Raw genomic sequence first — 24,784 nt, forward strand, 5'->3', positions numbered from 1 at the left:
GCAAGCTCCCTCTTACATTGATGAATGAGAGGGTCATCACCTGTCAGAAAGAGGTCGTCCACATACAGCACTAGAATGAGAGGCTTTCCTTCCTCAACCTTAAAGTAAAGGTTTGGATCAGCATTGCTTCGAGTGAAGCCCAGCTTCATCAAGTAACTATCCATCCTCTCATACCAAGCTCTGGGTGCTTGCTTTAACCCATAGAGGGCTTTCTTCAACCTGCAGACATAAGTGTCTCGATCTTGAACTTCAAATCCCAGAGGTTGTTCTACATACACCTCTTCCTTTATTGCACCATGCAGAAAAGCGGTCTTGACACCCATCTGATGAAGACTCCATCCTTGCGTAGCAGCAAGGGCTATGATGGATCGGATGGTGGTATATCGAGCCACAGGTGCAAATATATCGTCATAATCAATTCCTTCCTTTTGAGAGAAGCCACGGGCAACAAATCTTGCCTTAAACTTTTCAGCACTCCCATCAGATCCATGTTTAATCTTGTAGAGCCATTTGGCGGTGACAACAGATTTGTCCTTCGGTCTCGGGACCACATCCCAGACATCATTCTTCATAATAGCCTCATATTCTTCATGCATAGCATCCTTCCAGACTTGATGCTTGATGGCTTCTTCAAAAGATCCAGGTTCAGATTGTATAATAGTACTCATGGCAGCTAGATACCCTTGGTATCTACACGGCTTCTTGCTTTCTCGGAATGTTCCCCTTGGGGCAGCATGACCCTCAGCATCTTCGAGGGTGTCCCTGAGCCATGATGGCCTCTTTCCTAGAGAAGGGGAAGGATCAATAGGGTCCATTGGCCCTTCAACATCAGGCATAGTCTCATCCTGGGGTTCTTCCAGATTTCCAGGTCTTTCTTCATGGTTTTCTTCAGATCTAGGAAGATCTACTACTTTCTTCAGGGAAGCATCTTCGTCAAAAGTGACATCATGGCTTATCTCTACTTCCCTTTGACCAGGTACATAGACTCTATATGCCTTAGAAGTCTCACTGTAGCCCACAAACATTCCTTTCTTCCCAGTAGCATCCAGCTTACTTCTCTTTTCTTTCGGCACATGAAAATAGACAGGACATCCAAAAATTCTAAAATGTGAGACATCAGGTTTCTTACCAGAGAAAACCTCTTCGGGAGTTTTGGAGTCCAAAGCGGAATGAGGGCATCGGTTTTGAATGTACACAGCAGTATTTGCAGCTTCTCCCCACAGAAACTTTGGAAGACCCTGGTCACATAGCATGGCACGGGCAGCTTCCACAATAGTCCTATTCTTGCGTTCAGCAACACCATTCTGCTCAGGAGTATATGCAGTGGTAGTCTCCCTCTTAATGCCAGCTTCTCTGCAAAAGTCTTTGAACTCATTTGACTCATATTCAGTGCCATTGTCAGTCCTCAAAATCTTGATCTTCTTTCCGGTCATATTTTCCACCAAGGCTTTGAAGGTACGGAACCACATGAAAGCCTCATCCTTCTTCTTCAAGAAGTATATCCAGGTTTTGCGAGAGAAGTCATCAGTAAATGTCATATAGTAAGAACATCCCCCCAGGGATGTTACAGGCAACATACCGGAAAGATCAGAATGGACCAGTTGCAATATCTCAGATGTCTTTGTGACACTTGAGGGGAAAGGTCCCCTTGTATGTTTTCCTTCAGCACAGCCCTTACATACACCTTTATGATTATTTCCAAAATCAGGCATCCCTGTCACCACCTTCCTTGCTTCGGGAAGAGCCTTGTAATGAAGGTGTCCAAATCTTCGGTGCCATAGTTCGGTTTGACGGATAGTATCACAAGTCATAGCTCCCAACGGACTCCCTCCAACCTGGTAGAGTGTACCAACTCTAAAACCAATTGAGATAGCTTCCTTGAAGCTCTTCTTCCACATGAGTACCTTTCCATCAGAGAAAGTTACATTGAATCCTTTGTCTTCCATGGCAGATACAGACACAAGGTTCTTCTTCAATTTGGGTACATAGAGTGCATCTTGTAGATGGAGGACTTGTCCTTGAGACAAGTGGAGGGTCACAGTCCCGGTCCCTTTCACAGGATAAGTGGCATTATCCCCAAGGATAATTTCTAGATTAGTATCCCTTTCAACCATGTCAGAAAGTGCTTCCTTGAATCCGGTGATGTGTCTTGAGGCACCACTATCGATTAGCCAGACATCCATAGTGTCGGGCGGAGATGCAGCTGAGAGAGCAGATATTAGAATATACTCATTTCTTTTATCAACAACATTAGACTCCTCATACCTGGTATTTCTGGTCCTTTTAGAAGGTGGATGGTTTCCTTCAAAGTGAGCCTTCCTCTTTCCTTTGGATTTGTCATTTCTTTGATTCCCATTCCTTCGATTGTTGTTGTTGTCGTCACTATCGGGAGAATTCTTCTGGAAGGGGCATTCTCTAGCATAGTGTCCAGTCCTATGGCAGGTGAAACATTTACCCTTCTTCTTTTGAGTCTTAGTCCTTCCTTTGTCCTTGGAACCACCAGAGTTCTTCTTTCGGGAATGAGCAACATAGGCAGCATTTCTTTCATTATCAAATTCCTTCATCCTTGTTTCTTCTTGCATACATCTAGACAGAAGCTCATCAAAGTTAGGGATGGTATTATTGTTGAGAATGGTAGTTGTGAATACTTGCCATTCATATGGAAGTCCTCCAAGTGCGGTGAGAACCATCTCACGATCAGCTATTGTCTCCCCAATAGCTAGCAGATTGTTCCTGGTTTCGGTCAACTTCATAAAGAAAGTTTGAATAGACTCGTCTCGGCCCTTCTTCATATTCTTCAACTTGTTCTTGAGGAATAGCACTTGGTTCACATTGTTTACTCGGAACATAAGTATCAGTTTGTCATACATCTCCTTGGATGTGCCTAGTTCAGATATGTAGGCAACCAGACTCTTATTTATGGATTCCCTGATCAGCAGTTTTGCTCTGATTTCTCCCTTCTTATACTTGTGTTTAACAGCAGCAGAGGCATTTGATGGAGGTTCTTGAATCTTCCCTGTCACATGATCTAGGAGATCATGATCTTCTAATTTGAGATCTAATAACATCTTCCAGGCATGGAAGTCATCACTTCCAGTCAGCTTGTCATTCTCCCTGAATTCAAGCTTAGAGGAATCCATTTCTTTCGATGATGATTGCTATAGATAGAGTTTGTCTTCACCTCAGCTCTGATACCATGTAAAGTTTTGTAGATGTTCTATGCTAAGAGCAATTTCACTTTTCTCACAGCAATCATACAAGTAGATAAGCAAAATGCAGATAGAACATATAAGCAGATCTTACAGAAGACAAATCAGAAACAAGAAAAATGTATGTGTTTGTTTCGGCGGTCAACAGGATGCTTCAACCAGCAAAGTCTCATTTGGTCAGCCAGCCCAGCATGTGTCACAACAACCCTCCAACCAGTAGATGAGTCAACCCAAGTCAGTTCTACAAAAGTCAACGCTGTCCTGAAAAGTCAACGCAGGGGCAGCAAGCTAAAAGTCAACGCATCAGCAAAACGGTCAACCCTTTGACCTCGATTTTTGTGCCAGGTAGTATGGCCTTCAAAAATCGAACCTCCCACAAGTTTTCAGCTTGTTTGGACCAAGCGTTGACCAAAGTCAACGCTGGTCAAACTTCTGCGAAACCCTAGCAGCAGAAAAATCCTCTTCGTCCTTCCCACGTGTGGCTGAAATTCGTCCTCCAGGTAGCTCGTACTTTTTAGGATGAGAGAGGAAGATGTGAGTTGTGTTGTGATCAGATTCTCTCCAACTTTTCCTGTATATATATATCCATCAATGAGGGTGTGTGACACATCTATTGGGCATGTGAGCCTACATTACAAAACTGGTTGACCTTTGCACATATAATTTATTAAGAATAATAAATTCAAAATATAAGTTCTGCTCATCGGATTAAGACTATTTTTATATGGATTTTACACCTCTCAGAAAGAGGAATCCAACAAAAATATTAGCCTCTTAATCTGAGCATCAGAACATGGAGTTTGGACCTAGTTGTCCAAATTTAACAGGAAGCCTCTTCATTACACTCATACCTACCTTCAATATGTCAACACCCTTCGTTCTTTGATTCAAACTACATAAGCTCCTTAAAATCAATTCCAATTTCCAAGTATTGAATACCTGCATAGTAGCATACACTTTTGTTGACTAACTACGAGCTCTCTATTTGGCATCATAGTGGTTATAGTTTCAAAAACGATCTCTCAAGTTCAACCCATGCAAGCAAGTAAAAGCTATGATTCCACAAAGGGCAGGGAGTGGCTGCTTGATGTTTGTAATAAATTCCAACAAATCTTATGTCATTTATTATTTCCCATGTGCATTCATCCAAGTAATTGTGTTTAGTTAAGACTTAAATAAATAAGCATATTTTACTTAGCTAGGCATATCTACAAGATGAGAATGGGAAAGATAGAAAGAAATTATATTCATGCCCACAGGTGACTAAAGTTCTGTCAATGGGACTAAGTGTTTAGTTATGATATATCCTCACTAGGGAATGACCAAACAATGCAGGATTGTATGTATATTCATGCCCACATGTGACTAAAGTTCTGTCAATGGGACTAAGTGTTTAGTTATGATATATCCTCTCTAGGGAATGACCAAACAATGCAGGATTGTATGTAAACAGTAAAAGTATGTAAAAAGAAGGATGAACCCTTAATCACACAGTAAAGAACGCCCATATAAATCAGGAAAGAGAGACATAGGCAGTTGGGCGCTCTGCAGACAAGCTTTCCAAGGTCGCCAAGCATCCAGATGGGGAGGTGGAATCAGGCAATAAGATCCCGAGAGATTGTTTCCATAAGAAACCTTTCCAGCTCGAGAATAAACCATTGTAGCTCAGTAATCGATTTATTTCAATAATGAAAGAATGTCGGTCATAGAAGTAACACAAAACCATGGCATATACAAATATCAAGTATCAATAAAATGCATGTCTAGATAACTAAAACCACAAGGTAGATCATGCAAGAAATGAGACCTTTTAGAATGACAAGTACAGAACTAATTTATAACTCAACCTTGGCCACTAACAAACTAACTATGACTTATCGCAGTAGTTAACCAGCTTGTTATATTTCCATTACAATTTAGGTGACAAATTACTATATAATCCAGGAGGGAAATAGCTCATGTTACTTAAGTATTAGTGACGAATAATTTCTTATATAAATAGAGTTTCAAGGACTACTTCAAAATGTCACCATCAAAATATTAACAAGACTTAAAAAAAAACCTTTCATACCTCATCCTTCATCATTGTTGAATCTTTTGCAGATGCCCATGCTTTAGTGATATACAACATTAATGTCGAATCAAGTTGATTTGCCTTTGCCAGGTTATCTATCTTTTTGCATGCGGCATCTAATGATGGTGAACTGAGTATATCATCAAACTTGAGCTGTGCCAAGCTCAATGCCTCACTATCTGCAGCTGCATTATCATATGCTTGCACTGCTGCCAAGCATTTAGCTGCTAACCTAGCTAGTTCTATGCAAACCAAAAACAACCAATGCTATTAGAAATTGCCAGTAGAACTACAATATTAAAATACTTCATAATTTCAATTTCTCATCACAATCCTCCTCAAAGCATAACTGTGCAGTATCAACAATGGACCTTAGTACACAATAATGCCCAAGATAGCAGTGGTGATATTATGGGAAAATATGACATCCTCATCCGGAACAGAATAAGAAGCTTATAAGACTGGTCAGAATTACAGAAAACACTCCAAACTCACTCCAGAAAGTGATGCGTACCATCCCTCGACTCCAGACTGTCATAATATGTGTTGGCAACTAATTTAAGATGTTCAAAGAAGTCCCCAGTAAAATCTTTGCGGCGCCTAGCAACAATGGCATCAACCTCCAATGGATTTTCTTGAATTTCTTTTAAAAGTTCATCATGCCTCTGCATATTCTCATCAACCTGCGATCCAAACTTTCAATTTGATGAAACTAAATAACCCTAATTTTGATTAAGAAAAACATGTCATAGGAAAATGATACAAGGGGTCACTACTGAATATTTGAGTTCGCTCATTGTCCAAACAGTCAGACTATAATTATTTATAATATGAACTTGAGTGTCTGTAACTCTTATTGTACAGACACCAAGTAAACGAGACAATAAGTGCTTGTACAAATAGTGCTATATTTCTTCCAGACAAGTACATTCTGTGTTGTTATGATACAGGCAAGCTTGTGAGTCATGACAGCGAATTGTGGAAAATAATAATATAAAGCATGTGCATACAACAAGTGTACAACCACACAAAGTTGAAATCTACAGATGGAAGTTACCTCCTTTAGTTTTCTACCAAGCTTGAGTAACTTCTGTTTCTTTTCAGGGTCAGTTTCTGCATCTGCCCGCACTTTACACCGTTTGAAAAAGTGAGGCCTGATTTTGCTCCATTCCTTACTGAATGCCAACAACTTCCTCCATTCACTTGTCTTCGGTTTCTCAATCATGAAAACCTCAATTAGTCTGTCACACACATTGATCATTTTATAGCCTTTCTCTAGCTCAAGATCTTCGTCCTCATCATTGCTTGATGCAACCCCTTGAGCATTTTCAGTGCCTGGAGTATTCCTGGGAGCAGATGTCCTATCTCCTGAGTTGGCTATTGAAGAGGATTGGTGTGCTTCTATTGAACTACATGACCAATTCCGATGCAAATCTGTTACAATTGCAATTGAAAGTAGTTTTTATTAAAATATGATTAATTTATTTTTCTCTAAATTTCATGGACTTTCACCAAATTGTTACTTCAAGTGAGACTATACTATAGTAACTAGTTCATATAGACCACCAATATCGTTTAATAATTAAGCAATGAAAATAGATCAGAAAATAAAAGAAAAGATGAGTTACACAAGCTACTAAAAGACAATAAAACGAAAAATATATTAGTAAGCATTCTAAAGAAAAAAATTAGTTCAATCATAGAGCAACCACATCACCACCCATTAGTTGAATAACTTGATTCCTTAAAATGCAAGAAATTACTTGAGAAAATGGCACCTTGAATAAGCCCACCTAGCAGAAAAGAAGATAAGCATAGACAAAGCAGTGAAAATTTCAAATTAAAGTATGCATTGGAGGATAAAAAGAACCATTAAAAATAAATGGGACAAACTCAATATATAGAGCATGGAAAAAGTGATTTCTTTGCTAGGTTGATGATAAAGAGTGACCCCCACAGCAAGCATATTCTACTCCATGTGTGAAACTGAAAAGGATGAAGCTAATATAAGCACAATAAAGGTACAGGTTATCCGAGCTAACACCAGCATATATCCTTTTTATCACAAGATCTATCAAGCACCAAGAGGGATCAAATCCCTTAAATTGTAGATTTCTTTGATCATCCAAGATGGATCTAGGTTAGTTGTAGTCTCAAGTTTCAACCAAACCCTGTAGAACTCAGAACTCATAACTTATCCATATATAAATATGTAAAAATACAATTTTGATTATTGTTAAGATATTTATATTTGCATTGTAACAATATTTCTATGTAAATATCATATTTATAGTATTTTTATTTATGTGTACATCTAGTATCTCTCTTTTTTCAATTTGTATATATATTTAATTAATATATAGTATTTTACTATTATTATTTGTTATTAGCATTATATTTTGTTTTAAGCCGACATATGATGATGTAAGCATTATCTACCTAACAACAACTCTAGCTTGTAGAAGTGACTTTGAGGGCAACAAATATTAATACATATGCAACAGCAAAAATAATAATCAACCAAATGCACAACTAAAAAAATTATTAACTTGTAATTATGACATTTGAAGGAAAAAAACAATGCACCTAAGCATGAAACACTTTACAAGGATAAGGGCAAGAATATGATACGGATTCATGTACTGAAGATAATGTACTATGTTACACTATATGGATACATGTATGGATATTGAAACAAAATCTGGTATGGATGCGTGTATCGATATGGGCACAATATCTGATATCGATATGGCAAATCTTTAGAACAGCCAGGACACAATAAATATTTGAATATTACAATTAGAATGTTTGTGTGTCCAAACAGAAACCATGAAATATAAGAAATTCGATATACCATTCATGAATTTGGAAGTAAAGCCAAAAAGGGAGTTCACAATGGAATTAGTCTTTAACACATGAGATGTAAACAATACATACAAAAAGAATGTTTTGACACTCTCCAATCTAGTGTCTACATATCAGATTCATTAGAACTTACATATCATCAAAAAAAGTGTTCATCATAGTATTGAAGCTCAACATCATTAACATCCTCTAGAGGACTACGAATGTTGTACCCAGATGCAATGATATGAAGTCCAGTTGAAGAGGCTAATCTTGATGCATTGTCATCAACCAAATTTAGGTTTACACATGTTGTTCATGACATCTCCATGTCATATACCTCTAGCTCTACATCCTATTGGAGAATGTAACTAGCGTCAGTCTTCATAATGAAAGATATTTATTAATGAATTTATTTTTATTGTTTTATCAAGCATGTTCTTCATGCTTTAGAAGTCAAACAGAGTCAAAATAATATGTATTTAAGTCATGTCATTTTACATTTTGAAAAGATAAAAGATTTTTATTTTGGTCTATCAAATCAAGAGTCAAGAGGGGTCAAATCCCTTAAGGTGCAAACCTGTCATGTTTTTGCATCATCAAAAATATTTGCACCTCAATGGATTTGATCCCACTCGACGCTTGGTAGATCCCAGGTTAAGATGAATCTACATTGATAGTAATCACAAAGAAATTAAGTACCACAAATGTTTCATGAAAGAACAAAACACATAAACATCCAACATCTTTTGTGAGAGAAAAAGTTTCTAGAAAATAAGTTGAACTTACTATTGCACTTCAGAAAGAATGGTACCAAGATATTGTTTGAAAGGCACTTGCTTGAATTAAATTTCAATGGCATAGAGATACAGTGAATTTGTGAAGCTGGTGTTCTATATATACATATTGGCTAGGTAGGACTCAGGAGTGTTAAATGGATAGCCTACATCTAGACAGGCTTCTACCTAAGAGTCCCAATTTCCATACGGTTGCCAACAAGAATAAATAGCTAGAAGTGGTAGAGAAGTTTTGTGCTCTGAACTTAAACAGGAATGCAACAAATTACATATATAACCATAATTATAGAGATGCAGCAGAAATAACACTTCATTTCATTAATATCAAATACTGAAATATGCTTACAAACAGAATGGAAATAAACTAGCTCGGGCGATGGTAGCTTACCTCTGAGAAGAGATGTGGCGGCTACAAGCCTCTGAACTGTGTTACAATGAGGCTCAAGGGCCTATTGATTATTCAACAACAAGGGAAAGCCCTAAACAACCAAAACCCTAACCCCAGGAGATGGAACCCCAAGAGTTTGCGAGCCCCATTGGGGTTTGTTAGGCAGCCAACTTCCCGAGGTCGTAACTTGGTCATATTATCTTTGTTTGGCGCGTGCAATACCTTGTTGGAAAGATCTCTTTGAGTACGACAGGATTTGCGGCACACCCTGCCTATGGCTATGGACCTGCTGCAGACCCCAAAAAACGTCGTTTGGGGGGTCAAAACTGCTCTGGAAGTTCAAGACCAGAAAAACAACTAAAAATAGTAAATGTTGCAATAAACAAGGAAACATGTGAAATTGACTGGAGGTCTAGGTGGAATAGGTCGGTGGCCACTAATATCCACCTGGATTAGTCCTCCCTTGTTAGGAAACAATGGTCCCCATTGCATGCAGAGCCTCCATGAGGTGAGGAATTTTTTGTTGAACCTGGTCCCTGGTGAACCACTTGCCTTGGGGAAGGAGTTGGCCTGCTTCGACAACTCAATATAGCTAGATCCTCTATTGGCAAGTGTTCTTGATCTGCATGTCCATGATCTGATTAGTTGTAGTCTGTTCCATGCAATCTAGGTTCAGCGATGTTGGTGCGAGTTGTTCTGCAATGTCGAACGTGTCCAGCAACGGTGGAAAGTATGGCCAAAGGCGATCTACATTGAACAATGGGTGTAGACCAAGAAATGGTGGCATGTTGAGCTCCAAGGCGTTGTCCCCTACAGCATTGGTGATGGTGTATGTCCCATATCGAAGCGGGTGAAGGTTGTGGTGGGGTCCAGCGAGGCGCTCCTACAAATGTAGCCAAACTTTGTCACCCACCTGGAACTTGTGCAGCACTCGATGTTGATCATGGCGCTGCTTGTACTTAGCATTGGCTTTGTCCAATATATCATGGATCTCTTGGCGGACGTGTTGAATGCACTCAATATTGAGTTGTTAACCCTGTCGACTTCGGACTAGATGTGAGCTGAATCTGCATGAGTGGCTGCAAATTGTATGGCCACAATGGGACATAATGGTTGATATACCATCCCTACCTGAAAAGGGTTATGGCCCATCGAGCTATGGAGAGCTCTGTTGTAGTTGTGTTGGACATAGGGGAGGCTTTCATCCCATGTGCGTGGATGCTTCGAATTGTACATGCGTAGAATGTGTACGATCATCCTATTGACGATCTCTATTTGGCCATCAGTTTGGGGGTGGAAAGTCGTGGACTTAGTAATTTTGGTATCCAACATCACCCAGAGACTTGACCAAAATGCACTTAGGAATCTACTCTCTCAATTTGAGACAATGAACTGTGGGATCCCAAAGTGTACCCACACTCGCTTAAATAAGAGCTTAACAGACGCCATAATGGCCATCTTAGAGAATTTGTCGACGACCACGAAAACATAGTCATTGTCATGCTTAGTAGAAGGAAGGCTCGACATGTAATCCATGGAGATGGATTCCCAAGGTCAACTAGGAGTAGGTAGAGGAGTATATAGGCCTTGCTTCTTGATGGTTGGTTTGGCAATGGCGCAGGCAGTGTAAGATCTAATGTACTTCCCAACATCCTGATGAAGGTTCGGCCAATAAAAATACTTCTGCAGTACTGCCACTATTTTCTCTACTTTAAAATGTCTAGCGACACGACTGTAGTGCGCCTCCCAAATCATCTTGGCACGCTCGCTTGAAGGAACACAGATGTGTCCCAGGTGGCATAACAGTGCATCATGGAGGTGAAAATTTGGAACTTGCTTACCTTCCAGGAGTGTCTGGTATGTGCTGCCGAATTTTGGATTGCTCTTGTAAAGATGCAGCCACCCCGAAGTCTCGTGCCCACAGGATTCGAGCACAGTGATCAGCGCCATGACTGGTGGTCGGTTGAGGTAGTCTGCAAAATTATTGGTGTTGCCCTTCTTGTACTTAATGTTCAAATGGAATTGTTGCGATATGTGGACCATTTCTGATGGCAATCATTCTGCAACTTCCCTTGTGTCTGTATGAACTGTAGGGGTCGATGGTCTGTGTGGATGATTGTTTCCTTCCCCATAATGTAATGCTTCCATTGACGGCAAGCCTACACAATGGAATACATTTCTTTGTCATAGGTGGGATACTTTTAGACTGTGTCTGAAAGTGTCTCACTATGGTAAGCCACTAGATGCCCCTGCTGAGTAAGAACTGCACCAATAGCATAGTCGAAGGCATCTGTCTCAATCTCAAATGGTTGTTGCAGGTCTGGTAATGTGAGCACTAGTGCAGAGTAGAGGTGATGCTTCAACTCAGCAAACGCCTTTTGTTTGGTTTCAGACCAAAAGAAGTTGGCTTTCGCTCCACCCCTAGTGACTTGACTTAAAGGCCAACTGATATGAGAGAACCCCAACACAAACCTACGGTAGAAATTGGCAAGACCCAAAAAGTTGCGAAGCTCTATTAGAGTGGTTGGGGCTGGCCAATCCCAAATGACTTGTATCTTGGCTGGGTCCACATGCACACCCTGCTCATCAATGATGTACCCCATATATTGAACCTGGGTCATGCCAAAAGTGAATTTCTCCAGATTGGCACACAGCTTGTGTTGTCGTAGGGTTTGGAGGACCTGTCGAATATGGTGGAGGTGCTCTTCCCAACTCTAGCTAAAGATCAAGATGTCATCTAAATACACCACCACGAATGCATTGGTGAAGGGTCGCAAGATGTCGTCCATCAATCTCATGAAGGTTGTGGGGGCATTTGTCAACCCGAAAGGCATGACCAACCATTCGAAAAGGCCCTCCTTAGATTTGAAGGCAATCTTCCACACATCAGAGGGTTCGATAGGCACCTGGTGATAACCAGACTTCAAGTCAATCTTGCTGAAATATTTGGCCCCCTTGAGCTGGTCCAGAAGGTCATCAATCTGTGGGATTGGGTACCTATTCCAGACAGTGATCTTGTTCAGTGCCTGATAGTCAATACAGAGTCTCCAGGTCCCGTCCTTCTTCTGTACCAATACAATCGGTCTCCCATAGGGTGATGAGCTTGGCCTGATGTGCCCTTTCTGCAACAGCTCTTGAATTTGCCTCTTGATCTCATCGTTCTCTAGAACAGAGCGTCGATAGATCGATCCATTGGGTAGTGGTGTACCCGAGGTCAAATCGATGGAGTGCTTGACCTAATAGTGCAGAAGTACCCCCACAGGTGAGGCGAAAATGTCCCTGTACTCCTCCACAACCTTGTCCATCTGTTGTTGTGCGGAGGAGCCCTGTCTGGAAGCCATGGCCACAATCTTCTTCTTGCCCTGAGGGCGAATCATAAGGAAAACAAATTTCATGGTCTGTGAAATGATCTTACTGCATTGCTTTGCAGAGATCAAAGAGATGGCGGTAGGCAAGGCTACCTCCGATATCCTGTACAACTTATTGCCCAAAGTAATAATCACAAAGCGAGGTCTAGACTCATATACAACATGTCGTTTCCACAAGTATGGTTGTCCTAATAATACATCACAAACTTCAAGAGGAGCAACATCACACAGTACCTCATCCGTGAAGGGCTTGATGTTGTAGGGAAGGTGACACTACTAGCTGATGCAGAGATCTCGTCCCTAGTGAAGCCACCCAATTGTGTACGGTTGCAGATGTGCTGTAGTCCGTAGGCCCAACCGCTTCACGACCTCTGCTGAAATGAGATTCTTTTGGCTCCCGCTATCAACAATGAACTACAGCAGAGAACCCTTCACCCACATTTATGAGTGGAAGAGGTGTTCCCCCTCCTCTAGATCTTCAGGCTCATTCTTCTGGATCTTGGTGGGGGCCACAGTGGCACTAGGCTCCCTATCAATGATCTACTTCCCTTTCTCCTTCCCCTTCTCGGGTTCTAACTCGAGTCGGAACATGCGTCTGACTCAAAAGCCTTCAGCGCGACCACCAGTGACTGCTTGACCCAAAACTCATTTGTGCTGTGAGTGGAGCTCACACCACTTTCCCATATCATTCTTTGTCTTCGTGGTGTTGTTCTTTGCTTGTGGCTTAGGCGGGTTATCCTGGGTTGCCCCACCTTGGCTTTGTCCTTTGTTCTGCAGTTTGGGGGCACCTTTCCCATTCTTCGGATTCGCAGATCCAAAGTCTCGCTTCTTCTGTTTAAACTTCTGCTTAATCTTGACAGTGTATCGATATGGCGTGCCGAGCGAGGAGATGTCCAAGAACTCCATCTCGTCCTGGATGTACCTGTGTAGACAATCGCGGTACTTGAGTACGAAATGTTGCTCAGAATCCTTGATGCCCAACTTCGTGCGAAGGTTATGAAAAACATTGGTAAACTCTGGCACGTCTTGGTCCCTTTGTTGGCGCAGCATGGTCCACTTTATGTATTTATCCTCATAGCTCCCGACAGGGTAGTACTGCTCAATGATGGTGTCCCGGAACGAATTCCAAGTGGGCGCGGTTGAAAATAGTGAGGGCGTACTTTCGTCCTCCTTCTCACAGTAGGTTTCCCACCAACCCTTGACGTGGGGGGCGGGCTTTGAGAAGTACAAAAGTAATATTTTCCCAACTGGAAAAATCATGAACAAAAAAATATCCTTCTAGCAAATTTAACCATTTATCTACGGCATCTGTATCTATCTGACCTTCAAATATGGGGATGTCAAAGTTAACTTGTACCTTAAAGGGTGTGGCACTTCCAGAGTGGCTGCTGGAAGGAGATGTGTCGCCTCTGGGTAGCCACTGAAGGATCTAGGCAAAATTGTCCATCATCGCATTCCTCTGTCGCTCAAGAGCTTCTTCGAGCAAGATTTTGAAAGAATCTACTGCCCCCTCGTCTTTCTTCTCTTTCGCCATGAAAGGCCATGGGGATTTGCGAGCCTGGTCTTGCAAAGGTTCGACCAAATTAAGACCTAACTCCTTATATCCCGACCTCGTTGGGGTCATGCAAAGAAAAACAGAGAGAACAAACCACTCTGATACCACTGATTCGAACTTAAACAAAAAGGCAAAAAATTACAAATATAACCAAAAATACAAAGATGCAGCTGAGATAACACTTCATTTCATTAATAACAAACACTGAAATATGCTTACAAACGAAATGGAAATAAACCAGCTTGGGCGATGGTAGCGACCTTCAAATATGGGGATGTCAAAGTTAACTTGTACCTTAAAGGGTGTGGCGCTTTTAGAGTGGTTGCTGGAAGGAGATGCGTCGCCTTTGGGTAGCCACTTAAGGATCTGGGCAAAGTTGTACATCATCGCGTTCCTCCATCGTTCGAGAGCTTCTTTGAGCAAGATTTTGAAAGGATCTCCTGCCCCCTCGTCTTTCTTCTCTTCCGCTATGAAAGGCTTTGGGGATTTGCGAGGTTGGTCTTGCAAAGGTTCGACCAGTTCAAGCCCTAACTCCTTCTATCCTGACCTCGTTAGGGACATGCAAAGAAAAACAGAGATAGAGCAAACCACTCTGATACCACTGATTCGAACTTAAACAAGAACGCAAGAAATTACAAATATAACCATAAATACAGAGATGCAGCTGAAATAACACTTCATTTCATTAATATCAAATAATAAAATATGCTTGCAGATGGAATAGAAATAAACTAGCTTGGGCGATGGTAGCTTGTCTTCGAGAAGAGATGTGGCGGCTACATGCCCCTAAACTGCGTTACAATGAGGCTCAAGGACATATTTATTATTCAACAACAAGGGGAAACCCTAAACAACCAAAACCCTAACCCTAGGAGATGGAACGCCAAGAGTTTGCGGACCCCGTTGGGGTTAGTTGGGCAACCAACTTCCCAAGGTCGTAACTTGGTCATATGATCTTTGTTTGGCATGTGTGATACCTTGTTGGAAAGATCTCTCCGAATACTACAAGGTTTGCAACAAGTCCCTGCCTACGACTGCGAGCTTTCTGCGGACCTCAAAAAAACGTCGTTTAGGGGATCAAAACTGCTCCTGAAGTTCAAGACCTAAAAAATTGTTAAAAATAGTAAATGTTGCAATAAACATGAAAATGGATGAAACCGACTGGAGGTCTGTGTGGAATAGGCGATGGCCACCAATATCCACCTGGATCATTTCGTGTCTATAACCTTCTATATTTACATTAAGGTTATAGCTTACTAATGAATAAAATAAGTGTATTTGACTTCTCCCTTTTCATTTGTTCTTCATTCTCTATGTTGTAAAGCTTTTAACGCTAATGAATCTCAGTAAATCATACATGGTGCAAGCAAGTGCCATGCAAGAACTTTGATCAATGAACAAATGAATTAATATGTATAAAATCCATGAAAATTTGCAACTACTCTAATGAACAATCTGAAAGCTAGTTTCTTTTCATTAGGACACAGATTTTCTCTACTTATTTTATAGCGGAATAGGAACAAAATAACACAGCCACAATTTTCCTAAGGAACCCAACTGGGAAACCCTCTGCTTGATTGAGAATTTTATTGATAGAAGAATGAGCAATAGATCTCTTACAAAAACTATCTTGTTCCAATGGAAACCAATCTGGTTTTCTCTGCTTTTACCAAGTTGAAACACCTACAAGACTTTGATCCCTGCTTCCTTATTTCCTTGCGCAAATCCCAAGGAAATTCTCCTATAAATTTGCGCACAAGCCTCTCTTGGTACGTTGATCCTATCAAAAGCTCACACACAAACACAAATTTGTGTTCTCTATTGCCTTGTCTCACCAACTCGTGCTCACAAGACAATGAATAACAATGTGCCTTCATCCTCCTTTTATTCTTTTCAAATAGGCTAAATCTGGCAAGTCTTTATTTTAGGAAATTGCACTGTTGGTTGAAGAGTTAACAAAGGCTATCAAGTTGTTGTAACTTGTCCTGCCTCAATTTAGAGAATTTATATTGATTTTGGATCTATATATATTTCACTTTCTGATATTCAAATATATATGTGTGTGTGTGTGTGTGTTAAAATCTATCTTAACGAGAGTAGAAATTTCTCAGGTGTCTGACTGACCCCACATATAAGTCAGGAAAATTACTACCCCAAACAACTATAAATTTGTTAAAGGACTACACTTGGATAATATTTGACTTACCCTTGCTAATTGGATTGCATAAGCCATCTAACACAAAAACAATTTGTATAAATTAGATAATATTTTCTTGTAAATATGTTATGTCATATATCTTCCCTAGTTTAGAATAGCCCAAATTTACTCATGCTAGAAGATGTTGGAAAATCCATAGAGATGGCAATTAAACGATTTTCCTTATTATGACATTATCTTGTGATGTTTACGTTATTAATATTAGATCTTTCAATCAAGACTAATGCCAAACAACAAATAGAAGAGGACACAAGATGTAGGCACAATGCCAGGGGAAAACCCCACTCTTTGGGGAAAAACCGGTCAAAGTTCTTCCTTCAATAGATTCAAGATGAGACAACCAAGACCCTTACAATCTAGACTTGAGACTTCCTCCATCCAACAAGTCAACCTTGTCACTCTTCAATTCAATAGCTCCTGTAGCAATCAATCTTCTTCATACTTAGAGCCTTGCAATGGCACTGAACTAGGATCACTATAATAGCACCGAAACACTTGAGAACAAAGACTTCATCACTGTGATAACATCACGACATTCACTGTAGTAGCAATATGACAGCACAGAGATACATCACTGTAATTTAGAAGCTTCGAACTGCGGTAACCCTGAACTTGATGGAGAACCGAACTATGATCCTTGTACCCTATCCGAGCCCTTGCAAATGCATAGAAACTTTTTCCTGAAATAACTTCTATGATCATCGAAAAAGATCCTCTGAAATCCGCAAGTGTCTCTGAGATTCACGAGTACCTATTTTGTGTTTTTCATTGAAGGTCACACTCCCATATATAGTTGTCCATACATCTTTAATGAGCAGACATGAAAGTATGAAGGGTTGTGTCACTAATTTTGAGCCGACATGTTGATGTATATTTTTGAGGCTGACTTGAAGAGGTTTCTTTCAGCAGGAGACATCAATGAATGGAGGAGTCTTCTCAAAATAATTTTGACAATAACCTAAAGCCTTCAATGGAGGCTTGACCTATACATTTGACTCAAGCATGAAACCAATGTTTTAACAAGTCAAATAAAATAATAATAAAATTCTTTTTGTTCTTATTTTGACCAAATATATTACATTTCACTCATGTACAATAATGAAGACCGAACCTCCAACACTCCCTCTTAACTAGGGAGGTATTCATATATTCAAAGAGGTACATGGAAGATCTCAAAACACATCATCTATGAAGAAGTTTAGGCACGCAATGCCATGGACTAGATCCCTAACCAGGGCAATCTATCTGTTGGTCTCTCAACAATTTAGGCACCATAATGCCACAGACTAGATTCCTGACCAGGGCAATCTATCCAGGTGGGACTAAGATGGACTTAAGCTTCCAGCCCCTCTAGGTACCATCAAGCTTAATTGCTAACCATCAACCCATAAATCCAGGTGCGTGTGAGAGCTCAATGACCAACGCCACCCTTCCAACTTCGATACCTAGACATCAACACAAAGAGTTGGCCACATGTCCTCCCAAGCAATGCTTCACTCACAAAGCCTCAACAATCCTTGATCCAGCAAATCAAGGACAACAAATCTCTCCTGATTAAACTGATCAGTAACCAGCATGCTATCAAAACCTTCGAGAGATTTTACCTGTACAAACACAACCCTAATCAATAATATACATTCACATGTACATAATCAAATACAAACCTCCGAGGTCTTCCAGACAACTTGATGTTGCTTCTCAACTTTCCATAGTAGGACTATCAACCAAATCTTTGACAGAAGATTCCTCAATCATACACTTTTTCTTTCCTACTTCATATGCAACAACATATTCTTCATTCTCTAATCAAAACTATGTTCTTCCTCTCAACCAGGGAGATTTCCTTTATCCAGGCTCCCTCTAATTCAAGGAGATTTCTTCTATCCACGCTTGCTCTTAACTTGGAGAGATCAGCTTCTTCTTTTCGTCATCGGAGATATTTCATGGCCTCCATCCTTCCTATTAGAGTCATTCATATATCATGCTAATCACATCAATTTTACTTACGATCATCTTCACCAATTTGAAGATGATGTATCTACACAACTTACAAACATAATCAGCAAGAGACTATACTTCAACTTCTTGCCTATGTTCAGTTATAGACCCTAAATCACATTCATAGCTCATCACAATTTCAAAGTCATTATTCTAAGGTTCTGATATGCTTTCAACGATAAGTTCCTTCATATAGCAAACCCTAGAAACAAATCAAATCAATGGATCTCTTTTAGAATTCATATGTTAGGCTCCTCACTAAGATTTCATACATGAGTTTCAACAACCAAAATCAATCATAGCTTAATAGACACCATGACAAGCATCTACTAGATTTCCATTTACAAATTCTCAAGAAGCACTATATAAATTCATAGATTCCATATTGTCATATCATGCATACCAGAGAATTTAATTACTACTAGGGCTTAGATGCAAAACCCTAGATTTACCAAACATCGTCATCTTAGAACATCAAACTTTGACTAGGGCTTGTTTCCAAACCCTAGGACTCATGACAATTAACACTTAAGTCCACACATATATCTAGGAATTCATCAGCATATCATAAGCACATCATAGGCCAAGCAATGTTAGACATATATCGACCTAGACCATGCTAAGGTTTCAACCAAATGAACACATACCTAGGGTTTCATTCCTAAGACTCTAAATACATAACAAAGGATTTCCTTATAGACCCAACCAAACCCTAAATATCTAGGGTTTCATATCAAATAAAACCCTATTATTCCAAAAATTTCAAAGGTTCATGATCTTAGACAAACATCAACCAACCCTAACAAGTTAAGATTTCATGATCATACTGAAATCCAAAACATAACATCATCAAAAACTTCAAATAGCATTTCACAATCACCCTAAGCAGGTTAGGGTTTCACACATTGTCAACATACCCTTAGGTTAGGGTTTTTCCAGAGAACCTGTCTAGGCTTCTATAAAATCAATTAAGAATATGAGGAGGGGTAGATCTATCAAGTGATGAATCACCCAGAAGAAGAATCATTATGATTCAAGGCTAGACATAACGATGTTAGTCATGTAATGCAGAATTTCAAAAATAAGATGATCATACGTTTAAGAGAATCTTGTAAGGTGTATGGTTTGAGACATACCTTGAGATGTTCCTTAGCAAACCTAGTAAGGATTCCTTGAAGTGTTAAGCCATCATCTTTTATACCTGTAGTACATACTAACAAAGCACAGCATGTGATACTAAGGACATAATTTAGTTTCTTAAGTTAGATCTTCTACATAATCATGGAGGAGGGAATCTTATGACAAGTTGTTCATTCTTTCAAACATTAGTAGGACCTTTTATTTGACATCCTAGATTACATGTAAACCCTAGAAGATAAGGATGCAAGATATCTTAGGGATTACAATCTTTATCCTAGTCTAATTATAACCAAGGATCATATGGACCATTTAAGATAATAGAAATTTAAAAGCTCATAGATATACATACCTTGTGTTTATGTACCTTGATGGAAAGTGACAATACTTACTTGATTTCTTTTTCCATAGGCTAGACTTCAAATAGTCTTCAAATAAATACTTTTGCCTTAGCAAATCCTCCTTTCTGCATTCAAATGCATGACTAGATTATTTGGTTAGGGCTTCTATAATCTTAGAGTATGTTGAGTAGGCTTCTTAGACTTCCGACTTAGTCCATTGTTTCTTCAACAAGTGGAAGAATGTACTGTTTCGACCTTGCACATATCAATGACCATAGCACTGTTTTTCTGAGCCTGAACTTTCTTTTATGACATGACTGTGATTAATACCAAACTTCATATTGAACTTGCTACACAAATTTATTACTGAGGTTGATCCGAAACAGAGATTGCATCTAGACTGTAATAGGCACCGAAATCAAGGTAGCACCGAAACTGTGATACTGAGTCACTGTAATACATAAAAGAATTGTCTCCACTGCAACTCTCCACTGTAATACATAACAGAACTGAACCCAAACTTCAACGCAACCTTCTCTGAGATCCGAGATAGTAATCTCAGTCATATCACCGAAACAGCTCTCTGAAATCCTTACCCGAATCCTTGTGATTGCATCGAGAGTATATTTTGTGGCATCCGAACTTTGATTTTGGAGATAATCTGAGCTTTTGTAATTGCACCTTGTTCCTTGTCTGAACTCCTGTAGTGACCCCAAAATACATGTCTCTTCTTTTGAACTTATATCACTGAAATTGCACCGAAATGATGTCACCGAGAATTTAACATAAAGACCTCATCGTTGTAGTTGCATTGTGACCTTCTCCCTGTGATAGCATTGAGACTTTCTCACTGTGGTGACATCGAACTGAAGTAGCACTCAGCTGTGGGAGCCTAATACCAAACTGTGGAAGCACAATAGCAAACTGTGGGAGCATGGGAGCATGACACCGAACTGTGAGAGCATTGCACCGAAATACTAATACAGTCTCTTCACGAAATGCCAAGACTGTGCCTTTACCGAAATGATAAGACTGTATTTTCACCGAAATACTTAGAACCCAATCTCTGGAAGGATCCGAACTGACTCACTGTGTAGGTACCGAAACTTCTTCTTTGAGAGAGCTTCAAAATTGTAAAACTGCCTTTGACCTTGACCATAGCTCTGATACCATGTTGGAAAATCCATAGAGATGGCAGTTAAACGATTTTCCTTATTATGACATTATCTTGTGATGTTTACGTTATTATTAATAGATCTTTCAATCAAGACTAATGCCAAACAACAAATAGAAGAGGACACAAGATGTAGGCACAATGCCAGGGCAAAACCCCAATCTTTGGGGAAAACCCGGTCAAAATTCTTCCTTCAATAGATTCAAGATGAGACAACCAAGACCCTTACAATCTAGACTCGAGACTTCCCCCATCCAAGTCAACCTTGTCATTCTTCGGTTCACTAGCTCATGTAGCAGTCAATCTTCTTCATACTTAGATCCTTGCAATGGCACTGAACTAGTATCACTGTAATAGCACCGAAACACTGGAGAACAAAGACTTCATCATTGTGATAACATCATGACATTCACTGTAGTAGCAATATGACAGCACAGAGATACATCATTGCAACGTAGAAGCTCCGAACTGTGGTAACCCTAAACTTGATGGAGCACCGAACTGTGATCCTTGTACCCTATCCGAACCCTTGCAAATGCACCGAAACATTTTCCTGAAATACCTTTTGTGATCACCAAAAAAGATCCTCTGAAATCCGCAAGTGTCTCTGAGATTCACGAGTTCTTGTTCTGTGTTTTTGAGCAAAGTTCACACTCCTATATATAGTTGTTTGTCCATCTTTAATGAGCAGACATGAAAGTATGAAGAGTTGTGTCACTGATTTTGAGGCGACATGCTGATGTATATTTTTGAGGCCGACTTGAAGAGGTTTCTTTTAGCAAGGAGACTTCGATGGATGGAGGAGTCTTCTCAAATTAACTTTGACAATAACCTAAAGCCTTCAATGGAGGCTTGACCTATACATTTGACCCAAGCATGAAACCCATCCTTTAACAAGTCAAATAAAATAATAATAAAATTATTTTTGCTTTTCTTTTGACAAAATATATTACATTTGACTCAAGTACAATAATAAAAACCGAACCGAGTTACATTTTCCAACAGAAGACAACAACTAAGCCTTCCATATCTGCAATAGTCAAATTGCTTCATGCACACATCCTAACTTTTAGGAATTTGCCCTCAATTTTAGGAACTCATCCTAATTTTTAGGAACTAACTCCTAACTTATAAGAATTGGTTCCTAACTTATAGGAACTTGGGCATGCTAAGAAAGAAATTGCTTCTAGTCTCATTGACTAAGGCACAGGGCAAAGAAGGACCTTTCTCACTGCTATTTTGAACATAACATCCTCTTACACTACTTAGCTCTAACAAACCTTCAATACATGTTAAGCAAGCTTTTGTCCAGTAATTAAAATCAAAGCATTTTCAGTGCTCAAACTCGAGTTAAAAACACCTCAAAGACACGCAATGCATTGGAACTGACAAGGCAAATGTAAGTCTTGGATGAATTTAATGGGACCCCTATTGTGGCATCTAAGTCAAAGGTAAATCCCACTTCATTAACAATAGGCCATTTTCCAACCAAGAAAAAAGAAAACGCTATCAAACCTTAATTATGTAGATTTTGTCTTCTTTATTAGTTGGTTACTATAATGTGGACATCACGTGTCAAAGCATCTTGTTGTATACTCAATGGAGTATTTTTTCAATTGCATTGGTCACCACTTTTGTGTTCTTGAATAGGTTAGTTTTGGTTGCTTCAAATTTGTTCTCCATTCTCCTTCAACTATACAAGCACTTAACACATAAGGAGCACTTAGCTTGGGGGGAAAGCACTTCATAGGAGAGAGTCTCAATGATGAGTGTTTTGTCTTGTAGCCTACCTTTTATCTATTTTGATTTTTGTAATTTGGACTCTAAGGAAACAGTGGTTGCATACAAATATGTAGTGTTGCATAAATATTAAAAATATGTGGAGTGGGTGAGTTGGCATTTATGGGTGCATAAAAATGGGTGAAGTAGGTGAATTGACACTTGTGGGCATGTACCTAGCTACTTTATAACATACAAAGTGCTCCACTTGTGGACCCATTCTCCATTTATGAAACCATTCTAGGGCTAGGGTTTTACCTAACTTGTAAGTCACTTCTCTTACTTTTTAAATGGAAGGAGAAACGTTGTTTCATTAATATTAACCAAAGATAAGAGGAGAAAGAAAAGAGAAAATGTAAGCTATTGCTGTGTGATTCTTCATCTAGGTTGATGTAGCTTTTGGAGAATGAATTGAAGCTATGGTTTGCTAGTGATTAGCATGTGGTGTCCTAGCTAGGGTTTAATTTGTTTGTGTTAAGCTTTGCTTGGAATAAAATAATTTGGAAGTTTGAATAGGGTTTCGGAGAAATTCGATTCAACTGAGGCGTAAAACATCGTTTGATGTATATCTGTGGCATTTTGTGAGGTGAAATTTTTCATTATAACTCAATTTCAACAATTTTAAAATTGGCATGGAAATTGGAACACACCAGACGGAGGCAGAAGCAATTGATTCAACACTCCCAGATGCTTGAACAATGGGCATCAATGATAGTTCCAAAAATACCATCCCCGATGAGATGAACCAGTCTGGATGTTCATTTGTTTGTCTGCTAACCATCTTTATTGCACCTTCGTGATATGTCACAATTGTAATCTTATTTTTCCATTATGATACCACCTAAGTGTCGTCATTTCAACCTTATTGCAGGTAACCCGTTCATATTTTCCCCTAGATTAAGACCAACTAGTATCCTCTCTAGTCATATTGCCATATACTGTTTAAAAGACCTCAAGACTGTTTAAGTGACCTAAATATTGACAGGCAGCGGAAAACTTGCACGCCACTTTTCGCCTGCTTTTAACATACCATTGGACAATTGTTGGAATTAAATACAAAACCAAGCATTTTCACAAACCCTGAAAGCCATGCCACCTCAATTCGAAATCCTGAAAAAATGCGTAAATGAACCTATTATAAACAGCTGAAATCATTTCAAGTTTACACGGCGGCGATTGTTTAGACGCGACGAAAGCGATAAAAAAAATTAAAATTTCATGAAGCAGAGGGATGAAAGACAGTACCATTGAAAGGCGCATGCCTCCGGGAGGTGTTTAAACCCCGGAAAGCAGTACGTGGCAGAGTTCTCAGATCAATCAGCAACAAATTTGAACATGTTGAGTCTAGGAATTTCTGTGGAGATGAAAAATTCGTGTGCGCAAAAGCGCCAAGTGTTTGAAGATTTGACGAAGCCGAAACAACTCTCGCCATAGCTGTAGCGGTGAAGTTCTTCCTAAAATCTCCTCAGTTTGATTCGATAAACCCCGAGCCACCTACCGGAGTGCATGATAAGCAAGGAGTCGCCCTCAAAAAGGAGTGGTTACAGAGTAAAGGGAAGAGATTCTCCAAACGGTCTGTGAATCTTAATTTCTAACCTTTGTAAGAGGGTAATGAGGAGAAATGCATACACCACGTGCCATTGATTCTAATTCATTCATTCTAGTGACCTAATTTTTTTTCCAATAAAACATATCTTTTGTTATTCCGTGGAATAAAAAAATACAAGCAACAGGCTGAACAAAACTCTAGAAAAATACTAGTAATTTAGTTTATGTTAAAATACTAGTAATTTAGTTTATGTTTAGATACCATGATGAAGAGGCTGACTCTAGCAAATAGAAAAAGCTTAAATAGAGAGCAATATAGAAACATAATTTCAAGTAACTTATATATTTGAAGAA

At 39.5% G+C, this 24,784-nt stretch overlaps 1 protein-coding gene across 1 annotated transcript in view; it reads right to left on the reverse strand.

The window, feature by feature from the left end:
- The window catches only part of LOC149155810 (uncharacterized protein At4g37920-like), a 123,945-nt gene extending 99,469 nt beyond the window's left edge, over positions 1 to 24,476 (reverse strand). The window contains exons 1-4 of the mRNA XM_089446023.1: positions 24,128 to 24,476; positions 6,341 to 6,717; positions 5,798 to 5,966; positions 5,281 to 5,525 (exon numbers count right to left, since the gene is read on the reverse strand). Of these exons, the coding sequence (XP_089302149.1) occupies positions 5,281 to 5,525; positions 5,798 to 5,966; positions 6,341 to 6,717; positions 24,128 to 24,314 (978 nt within the window). The 5' untranslated portion in view covers positions 24,315 to 24,476. The remainder of the gene's footprint in view (positions 1 to 5,280; positions 5,526 to 5,797; positions 5,967 to 6,340; positions 6,718 to 24,127) is intronic.
- Positions 24,477 to 24,784: the final 308 nt, after the last annotated feature.

The sequence above is a fragment of the Pinus tabuliformis genome, chromosome 9 (assembly GCF_031772625.1).
Source record: "Pinus tabuliformis cultivar Carrire ecotype Pingquan chromosome 9, CPIR1, whole genome shotgun sequence".
Taxonomy (NCBI): domain Eukaryota; kingdom Viridiplantae; phylum Streptophyta; class Pinopsida; order Pinales; family Pinaceae; genus Pinus; species Pinus tabuliformis.